The 10,996-nt window shown below is 38.9% G+C and overlaps 1 protein-coding gene across 10 annotated transcripts in view; it reads right to left on the reverse strand.

Moving 5' to 3' along the window:
• Nsd1 (nuclear receptor binding SET domain protein 1) overlaps positions 1–10,996 on the reverse strand; it is a 161,452-nt gene that overhangs the window by 68,233 nt on the left and 82,223 nt on the right. For all 10 annotated transcript variants that reach the window (XM_004632281.3, XM_023716463.1, XM_023716456.1 and 7 more), the window contains one exon: positions 4,315–4,439. In XM_004632281.3, the coding sequence (XP_004632338.1) occupies positions 4,315–4,439 (125 nt within the window). The remainder of the gene's footprint in view (positions 1–4,314; positions 4,440–10,996) is intronic.

Below are 10,996 nucleotides of genomic sequence, written 5' to 3' on the forward strand. Positions count from 1 at the left end.
TTTGCAGAACCGGGGATTGAACTCAGGCCCTTGCACTTGCCAGGGAAGTGCTTATTCCACTGAGCCATCTCCCCGGCCCCTTTTTTTATTTTATTTATTTATTTTTTTTTTTAATCAGCTCTACTATGGAAAGAGGGTACTCTACGCCCTCTACTGTCAGGTAGTATATGACACATGATCTATAACTTGGTGCTTCTACCTTCTACTTCAAAGGGAACACAGTAAATAGAGAAACAAGACAAATGATACCCATGAGGAAGCAATCACACAAATACATAACATAGATATTCTGTAGGCCAATATTAGATAGGCTGATTTTACAAGATATAAAAATGTTAAATTGCTTATAAGTAAAAATGTTCATTTTCATTATACATACATATTAAAATATTTAAGAATATACTGTCAAGGGGGCAGGCAAGATAGTTCAGCGGACTAAAGCAGTTGATCCCTGGCACCACATGCCCTGCCAGCCCTGGGTGGGCTGAGCCAGCCAGAGTTCCAGTGTGGTGCATACACCTGTAACCCCAGAGCACTGGGAAGGCTGAAAGCAGGAGGACAACCAAAAGTATGAGCTGTGTAGTAAGACCTTGCAACAACCAAATATATATATATATATATATATATATATACACACACACACACACACACACACACATACACATATAGTCAAAAATGCCTTGAGGAGGCTGGGGAGATAGCTCAGCAGAAGAAGCATCTGCCTGATAAGCACAAGGTCCTGAGTTTGATCCCCAGTTCCAAAACAAAAAATGCCTCAAGGATTAGAGATGCACCTTGGTGGTAGAGCACTTGCTTAGCATGCCCCAGGCATGTTCAATCTAAACAACACAAAACCCAAAATCCCTCTAATTTATTTTCCTTTTTTAAGGCTCAGTCCTAGCCTCTAATTTACTTTAAAATATTTCAGTTCAAAAATAAAGGGGCCAGGGAGGTGGCTCAGTGGAATAAGCACTTCCCTGGCAAGCACAAAGGCCTGAGTTCAATCCCCAGTTCCGCCAAAAAAATAAATAAATAGAAATATAATATGTTAAGCACATTTCAAGTGGGCATGGTGGTGTACACCTATAATCCCAACACTAGGGGGTGCTGAGGCAGGAAGAGTGTCATGAGTTTGACTCTAGCCTGGGCTACATAGTGAGTTTAAGGCCAGCCTAAACTACAGACCAAGATTCTTGTTATGAAAATTATTTATTGTTGTTTTAAAACAGGATAAACCATCCTTGATAGTGTTCAACTATAATCTAAGCTTTATAAAGTCGAATCAGGGAGATAGCTCAGTAGAATAAGCACTTGCCTGCCAAGCGCAAGGTCCTGAGTTCAATCCCCAGTGCCACAAAACAAACAAACAAAAAAACTTGTTACTAAACTTTAGAAAGTCGAGGTAGAAGGACTACGGAAGGCCAGCCTAGGCAACTCAGTAAGGCTCTGTCTTAAGATAAAATTTAAATGGCAGGGGATACGGCATACTGGAGAAATGTATGCACTGCATGCATGAGGCCCTTGGTCCAACCTCTAGTAATCCCTTTGCCCAAAAAAAGGTGTCTTCCCCGCTGCCAGGCAATAGGGGGTAGTACTAAGCTATATTCCCCAGACATACATAAACACACTATGCACCTTTTTTTTTTTTGTAAATTTTGAGACAATGTCTCACTAGGTCACCAAGGCTAGGGCTCAAATCTTTAAGCTGTTTCAGCTTCCCAGAGTACTGGGATTTATTTATTCACTTTCCTCATTGAACTGTTTTTATGGGACTCAAAATTCTGTGACAGATTTTTGATCAAGTTGATTTCATTAAAAAGTGCTCATTTTGCTAGGGAGATAGCTCAGCAGCATAAGTGCCTGAGTGGCAACCGCCAGAGTTCAATCCCTGGTACCCTCCCCCGCAAAAAAAATGTTGATTTCAAAACTAGTAACTTAAAAACTGCCACACACACACACACACACACACACACACACACACACACAAAATGGTCCACAGAACACTCTCCTTTCCTTCTTTTTTTTTGCAGAACCGGGGATTGAACTCAAGACCCTGTACTTGCCAGGCAAGCGCTTATTCTACTGAGCCATCTCCCCAGCCCCTCTCCTTTCCTTCTGAAATTTTCATAATGCATCATTATCTTTGTTTTTTGTTTTTTGGGGTTTTTTTTTGGCAGAACCAGGGACTGAACTCAAGCTCTTGCACTTACCAAGGAAGCGCTTTTTCTACTGAGCTATCTCCCTGGTCCTGCATCATTATCATTAACCAACCTTTCTTTCTTTTTTGTGGTGCTGGGGTTCGAACTCAGAAACTTGTGCTTGCCACCCATACACTTATGCCACTGAGCTATATCCCCAGCCCCCAGTCTTTCATTATTAAACTTAAATGGCCAATTCAGAAAAACAGTTCTGAGAATCGTCTTCCGCCACTGATTAAGACGGGTGGCAGATGCTATGGTTAATATTTATTTAGACGTCTGAGCTTTTCTGGGCAGACTTGATGACCTTGCCAGCTCCAGCAGCCTTTCTATCCACTGCTTTGATGACACCCACAGCAACCATTTCATTTCAAACAGCAAAATGACCAAGAGGTGGACAGTCAAAGAAGCTCTTGACACACATGAGTTTCCCTGGAACCATGTCAAAAATGGCTGCATTATCAGATTTTAAAAATTTGGGCCCATCTTCCAACTTAATCAGACAGGCTATCAATCTTTTCTTTCAGCTCAGAAAACTTGTAAGCAATGTGAGCCATGTGACAATCCAGTAGAGGAGCATAGCCAGCACTGATCTGGCAGGATTGTTCAGGGTAATCACCTGAGCAGTAAAACCAGCTGCTTCCATTAGTGGGTCATTTTTGCTGCACCAGCAACACTGCCACAATGGATGAACACCTTTGATAGACACATTCTTGACATTGAAGCCAACACCATCCCCAGGAACAGCTTCACTCAAAGCTTCCCAGTGCATTTCAATAATTTATTTCAGTTGTGACATTGACTGGAGCAAAGGTAACCACCATGTCAAGTTTGAGAACACCAGTCTCTATTGGCCCACAGGGACAGTACCAATACCACCAATTTTGTAGACATCCTGGAAGGGAAGCTGCAAGGCGTGTCAGTTGGACAAATGGGTGGAAGGATGCAACCCAAAGCTTCAAGCAATGTGGTTCCACTGGCATTGCCATCTTCACAAGTTACCTTTTATCCTTTGAACCAAGGCACCTGGCTCCAGCACGTCATTACCATTCCACCCAGAAAAGCTAGTGTGACCAAGGTTGTAGATTATTTTCTTAACATAGGTGCTGACTTCCTTAACAATTTCCTCGTATCTCTTCTGGTTGTATGATGGCTCAGAGGAATCCATTTTGGTAATATTAGCAATTAGTTGTTTCACACCCAGTGTGTAACCCAGAAGGGCATGCTCACAGGTCTGCCCATTCTTGGAGATACCAGCTTCAAATTCACTAACACCAACAGCAACAATCAGGACAGCACAGTCAGCCTGAGATGTCCCAGTAATCATGTTTGTGATAAAAGTCTCTATGTCCAGGAGCATCTATCATGGTCACATAATACTTGCTGGTCTCAAATTTCCACGAAGAGATGTCAACATACCATGCTCATGGTTGGCTTTCAGTTTGTCCAAGATCCAAATATACTTGAAGGAATGCTTCCCAATCTCAGTAGCCTCCATATTAAATTTTTCAATGGTTCTTTTGTTGATGCCACCACATTTGCAGATCACACAGTAGTGGACTTGCTGGAATCCACATGTCCAATGACGATGATATTAATGTCTTTTAGTTTCCCATGTTGGCTTTGACTTAATGGTGGTGTTCACTACAATTGTGCTCTTGTGGCAAACCCATTGCAAAAAATATTTTTAGTGCTGGGATTTAATAAGCAAAAATCCCCATGTTTACGCAATTTATTTTCTATCCTATGTTTCTAACATTGCAGCATAATATTCACAAATCACTAAGCACTCTTTGGAGGCAAAGAGGAGGGCTACGAATATAGCTCAGTGGTGCAAGTACAAGGTCCTAAGTACTATTTCTCATGTAAGGAAGACAGACAGGCAGGCAGGCAGGCAAACCAGTAAAAAGGAATGTATATACATATATATACTAACTCAGAAGGTGCAGGCTCATTAATACATTTCTTGAATGAATAATACCGGATTTTAAAAAAACAAAAAGAAAAACATCTCAGTTAAGGAAATATTGTCTCCTGGAGGTAAAATATGACACTGCAACCAAAATACCATAGCTATCTCTTTAAACGAATGACTGCTGAAAATGTTGGCTCATACCTTGTGTGTTTGTTCCTGTACCTTCTTTTGCTTTTTCTTAGGTGCAAATATCTGATCATATTCTTCTGTATATTCCAGAAGCCACTTGCTTGGTTTCCTAAGCCGTTTCTTCTCTGACCGCACAGCTAAAAGGAGAAATATGTTCAGTACTAACTAAAAAGCTACAGTAGAACTGCCTTCATGAAATAAATCATCACCACACTCTTAGAAATAGCAAGATGGGAAACCAGCTAACCAAAAGATTCTGGCTTGAGCAGAAAGAGACTCAAAATGTAATGCAGTGGTTTATTACATGTAAAAGCTATTATATGTTAAAGGTTTGGGGATTTTTTTTAAGACGTATTTTAAAATTTTTTTTCTGTTTTATTTATATTTGTGTGTGTGTGTGTGTGTGTGTGTGTGTGTGTGTGGCCAGCTCAGCCCACCAGGGGGCGGGGCTGGCTGGCATGTGGTGCTGGGGGATCGAACCGTGGTCCCTGTGCTTTGCTAAGCTTGTTTTAAGTAGGTGCTTTAGACCACTGAGCCATCTCATCAGCCCCTTGTTTTTGTTTTTAAGGCCAAATCTCACCATACACTTGAGTATGACCTTACACTCACAGTAATTCTCCTGGCACAGGTTCTCAAGTACTGCAATTACAGATGTGTGCAACCATACCTGCCTCTGACATTTTTGTTTCTCTCTACAAATAGATGAATTCACATACATATATAAACACACAAGCATGCACACACAATTATCCTATCTTGGAAAAAAAAAAAATTTAAAGTATTATTTTGCAGGAACTGACACCAGTACAAAAGTCTCTGCGTGGTAAATATGAATACCGTTTCTATTTTCCGAATATTTTTAATCCACAGCTGTGTAGATCACACAGGAAAAAGGGGGCCAAGTTGATGAACAATGGACTATTCTAAATTACACATCTGGGGGCTGGGGAGATGGCTCAGTAGGATAAGCACTTGACTGGCAAACGCAAGGATCTGAGTTCAATCCCCGGTTCCGCCAAAAAAAAAAAAAAAAAAAAAAAATTACACATCTGGATTTTGCAGATTAGGTAGACATTTAGATAGAATATTTACCTAATCAGTACTACCACATGAATTTCAAAATTATTTTATAATCATTTCATCAATACTATATTATTACACAGTTTCATATTAGAAATCTAAATATACATGTTATGGTTTGTATCTAGGTGTCCCCCAAAGCCTGATGTAGTCACTGGGGCTGGTTTTTAGAGTTCATCATAAAAGTCATGATCCAATGCTTGGATTACGGGTTACTACTGGGATTATGGGTGAGTGCTACACTCGCCCTGGGGCAGATAGCCTGAAGGCAATATTGAGAGGCTTGCCTCTCCCACTGCTGCCACTGCTCTTCCCTTTTTGTTTGCTGTTTTGTTTTCCACCACCATGAACTGCTGTGCTCTGCCATATGCCACTCTTAGAGCCAGCTGGACTGACACTTCCACAAACTGTGAGCTTTTCTTCTTTAATTTTAGGTATTGGGTACTTTGTCCCAGGAATGAGAGAAAAGTAACCAACACAATACTTCTGAACAGGGGTTCTGGAGATAGCTCAGCTGTATAAGCGCCTGCCTAGGCAAGCACAATGACCCAGGTTTGATCCCTGGTTTGACATGCTGGGCTGGCACCCTGCACAGAGCCACTGAAATTGGGTGTGGGGGCACACACCTGTAATCTCAGAACTGGGGAGGCTGAAATAGGAGGATCACTGAGTTTGAGCTGTGGAGTGAGACTCTGTACCAAATATATACAATTAAAAAAAGAAAAAATACTTCTCAACAGAATTATTAAAAAAAAAATGCATCTCATAATCTCAATGTCATAAAAAGTACATGCTATATATGTGACAGAGTAAGTATAGTAGTCCTTCAGTAGCCACAGAGGTTTGATTCCAACAGCGCTTGCAGAAATCAGAATCTACAGATACTCAAGTCCCTAATATGTAATGGTCTATTTCCATATGTATAGTCTCCTCATACTTTAAATCATTTCTAGATAACTTGTAATACCTACTATAAAATAAATGCTAGGGGAGATGGCTCAATAGAATTAGTGCTTCCCTGGCAAGCGCAAGAGTCTGAGTTCAATCCCCGGTTCCGCAAAAAAAAGAAAAAAAAACAGTTTACTATAAAGGAAATGCTATACAAGTATTATACCATACTGCTCAGGGAATACTGACAAGAAAGTAAGGTCTGTACATGGTGAATATAAACAGTTTCTATTTCCCAAATATTTTTGATTCACAGTTGCAAAGAACATAGAATACAGAAGGTCAACTGGAGGGCCAGCCTGATAGCTCAGTGGACTAAAGTGCCTGCTTAGGCAAAGCACAGCGGCCGGGGTTCGATCCCTGTTGTGCCGAGGCATGCTGAGACAACGATTGAGACTGGGTGTGTGGCGTGCAATTGTAATCTCAGTGCTCGGAAGGCTGAAAACAGGAGAATCACTACAAGTCCAATCTGCTATATAGTGAGACCCTGTACACCCTGTAGACCCTGTCCTAAATACACACACAAATAAATAAATAAACAGACAAACAGAAGGCCAATTGGGTAATATTTTTCTTTAATTAATGGTGCAAACAAAGGTCTATTACAATTTCCCTATAAAACTTCACCCTAGTTTAAAATCACTTAATATTATCATTTTATTATGTTGTAAACTCTTTGGGAGCTAAGGCTAATGCCTCCATCAGGCAACATGTGGTCTCACCAGGAAAAAAGTATTTCACAAATGATATACCTTCACAGAAAGCTGTTTCTTTCTACAACCAATGTGTTATCATTGATACTTTTCTCAATAAAATGAAATGAGCCTGGTTATTCCACAATGAGATCCTGTCTCTAGTGCTCAAAACAGGAAACAGAAAAAAAGAAAAAGCAATGGAAGCAAGCAAATGGAATTTGAGACTAAAATGAAAAAAGTCACAGGCATCAAAAGCTTCACAAAGCTTTTACTCCTAAGACAACAAACACACGGAAATAAGCCATAAAATCTTTCATTAGGGCAAGATGTGAAAGTTGTTTTTTTTTGTTTTTTTTTTTTAAACTAACCCTAACTACTGTAATTTCATAGTAGTAAATAACAGCAACAGACATTTTATAGAAAGTTAAATTTTAGGACTAGGGAGATAGCTCAGGAGAATAAGCGCCTGCCTGACAAGTGCAGGGTCCTGAGTTCAATCCCCAGTATCTCAAAAAAAAAAAAAAAGTTATATCTTAAAAACAGAAACAGTGATCTGCCTGGCAAACACAAAGTCCTGAGTTTGATCCCTGATACAAACAAAGAAAAAAAAAAAAAAAATCAATAGTACTAGCTAAAACAAAAACTAATGGAATTTTCCTAAATATTCCAAGCTAGATGATACAAATAGAGTTGTTCACAAGCCAATTGTTTACCCCCAAATAATAGTATCTAAAAAACTTGTTCTGTACAAAAGAAACCAAAACACATTTTGTTCTGTTTTGGGTTTTTTGGCAGAACCAGGGCTTGAACTCTGGCCCTTCTGCTTGCCAGGCAAATGCTTATTCTACTGAGCTATCTCCCTGGCCCCCAACATTTTGGAATAAATATTATATACCTATGTCAGTTAATAGTCATTATTCTATATTGTAAACCAAGTAAATTAAATTTCACTAAGGTTCAACTTTTCAAACACCAGTAACATTTAATAGTAAAAATAACAAAAAACCTCAAGAAAATAATTTTACACAATGGAGATTTATAATCTCCATGCAACAGTTTAACCATTAGAATCTCTAATCCTTACTTTGCTTTGACCTTCCTGGAAAGTAATGATATCCTCTATTTATATATAATGTAAATTCCTGATGGGATTCACAACTGAATTCTACAAGAAATTCACAAAGGATATAATCCCTGCACTCTCAAGCTCTTCAAAGAAATTGACAAGAAAAAGAGTTCTCCCAAAATCATTCCTGGAGGCTAGTATTATACTGATACCAAAACCAGGGAAAGACACAACTTAAAAAGACAACTACAGGCCAGTATCATGAACATAGATGCCAAAATCCTCAATAAAACCCTAGCAAATAGAATGCAGCAAATCATCAAGAAGATCATCCACCATGACCAGGTAGGATTCATTCCAGGGATGCAAGGATGGTTCAATATTCGAAAATCTATAAATGTAATACACTGTATCAATAGAGCAAAATCTAAAAACCACATGATCATCTCAATTGATGCAGAAAAGGCTTTTGACAAAGCCCAACACTCATTCATGTTCAAAGTCCTACAGAAAAATGGAATAGAAGGCCTCTACTTCAATCTGATAAAAGCCATCTATGACAACCCAACAGTTAATATAATTCTTAATGGGGAAAAACTGAAATCTTTTATTCTCAAATCTGGTACAATACAAGGATGTCCTCTATCACCACTCCTCTTCAATATAGTTCTGGAATCATTACCTAGAGCCATTAGACAAGACAGAGAAATAAAAGGAGTAAGAATAGGTAAAGAAGTGAAACTATCATTATTTACAGATGACATGGTACTTTACTTGGAAGACCCAAAAAAACTCCACCAAGAAGCTACTGGAATTGATACACAAATTCAGTAGCATAGCAGGACACAAAGTCAATACCCAAAGGTCAATAGCATTCCTCTACACAGATAACACACACAGAGAGGGAAATTAGAGACTCAATACCTTTTACAATACCACCACGAAAAATGAAATACCTTGGAATTCATTTCACTAAAGAAATCAAAGATCTTTTCTCAGAAAATTACAGTAATCTGAAAAAAGAGATCATAGAGGATTTCAGAAAATGGAAAGATATTCCCTGCTCCTGGATAGGAAGAACCAACATCGTGAAGATGGCCATACTCCCAAAATTGTTGTACAGATTTAACACAATCCCTATCAAACTACCACCAACATACCTCCCAGACCTACAGAAATCATTCCTAAATTTATTTGGAATGAAAAAAGACCTAAAATAGCAAAAGCAATGCTGGCCAACAAACACAAAGCAGGAGGCATTACAATTCCTGACTTAAAATTATACTACAAAGCTACAGTGATAAAGTCAGCATGGTACTGGCAAAAAAACAGACCTGAGGATCAATGGAATAGATTAGAAGATGAAGAGGCCTCTAGGAACATACTCAGCCAACTGATCTTTGAAAAAGGGGCCAAACACGCTTACTGGAAGAAAGGTAAGTCTTTTTTAACAAATGGTGCTGGAAAAATTGGCTCTCTACGTGCTGAAAATTAAAACTTTACCCACGTCTATCACCATGTACTAAACTAAAGTCAAAATGGATTAAAGATCAGAACATTCAAACAGAAACACTAAATCTCCTGGAAGAAAGTAGGGGGAACCCTTGAAGACATAGGGATAGGCAAAGAGTTCATAAACAAAAATCAAATCTAATGGGAGATACTTGAAAGAATTAACAACTGGGACTCCTCTTATTGAGAAGTTTTTTTTTTTTTTTTTTTTTTTATTTTATTTTTTTAATTTTTATTTATTTGTGTGTGTGTGTGTGTGTGTGTGTGTGTGTGTGTGTCCAGCTCAGCCCATCAGGGGGCAGGGCTGGCTGGCATGTGGTGCTGGAGGATTGAACCGTGGTCCCTGGGCTTTGCTTACTTTAGCTTGTTCTAAGTAGGTGCTTTAGACCACTGAGCCATCTCACCAGCCCATATTGAGAAGTTTTTGCACATCAAAAGAAATTATCAACAAAGTGAAAGACAATCCACAAACTGAAAAAATCTTAATAAGCACTCAGACAAAGAATTTATAAAAAACTAAAGAACATTAGGGCCCCTAAATTTAAAGACCCAATCCAGAAATGGGTATCTGAAATGAACACATACTTCTCAGAGGATGAAATTAAGGCACCAAATAAATATATGAAAAAATGTTCCTCATCACTAGCCATCCGTGAAATGCAAATTAAAACAACACTGAAATACCATCTCAACCCAGAAAAAATGGCTATCATAAAGAAATCAACCAACAACAAATGTTGGGAGAGGTTGTGGGGAAAAGGGAACCCTTCTCCACTGTTGGTGGAAGTGTAGACTGGTGCAACCATTATGGAATTGAGTGCGGAGACTCCTTGGAAAATTAGGACTGGAAATCCCATTCAAGCCTGTTTTCCCCCTACTGGGAATTTTCCTGGAGGAACTGTAAGCGTCATATCATAGTGATATATGCGTAGCTATGTTTATAGCAGCACAATGTGTGATAGCCAGATTTTGGAAATAACCAAGATGCCTGTCACATGTAGAATGGATGAAAAAGATGTGGTATTTTTATACAGTGGAGTATTACTCAGCTATAAAGAATGATAAGCTCGAAGCCTTCATATTTAAGTGGATGCCACTTGAAGATATACTTATAAGTGAAATAAACAAGACCCACATGTGTAAATATCATATTGTCTCCCTAGTATAAGAACTCAAAAGAAGAATTACAAACAGAAAGGTATAACATAATTTAAAAGGAAAGCGAGAACTTCAGGATTGGACAATGAGGAGTAGACAACGAAAAAAGCTGGGAAATATGACAGGGGCAAAGCCATACATATGTACGCACGAGATGGGTAAGGCAATGATCCTGAGAAACATCACCAAGTTTTTGAAACTAGTGGTTAACTGGTAGGATTCTCACCCTAACTAT

This window comes from Octodon degus, unplaced genomic scaffold, assembly GCF_000260255.1.
Source record: "Octodon degus isolate 3935 unplaced genomic scaffold, OctDeg1.0 scaffold00048, whole genome shotgun sequence".
Classification (NCBI taxonomy): domain Eukaryota; kingdom Metazoa; phylum Chordata; class Mammalia; order Rodentia; family Octodontidae; genus Octodon; species Octodon degus.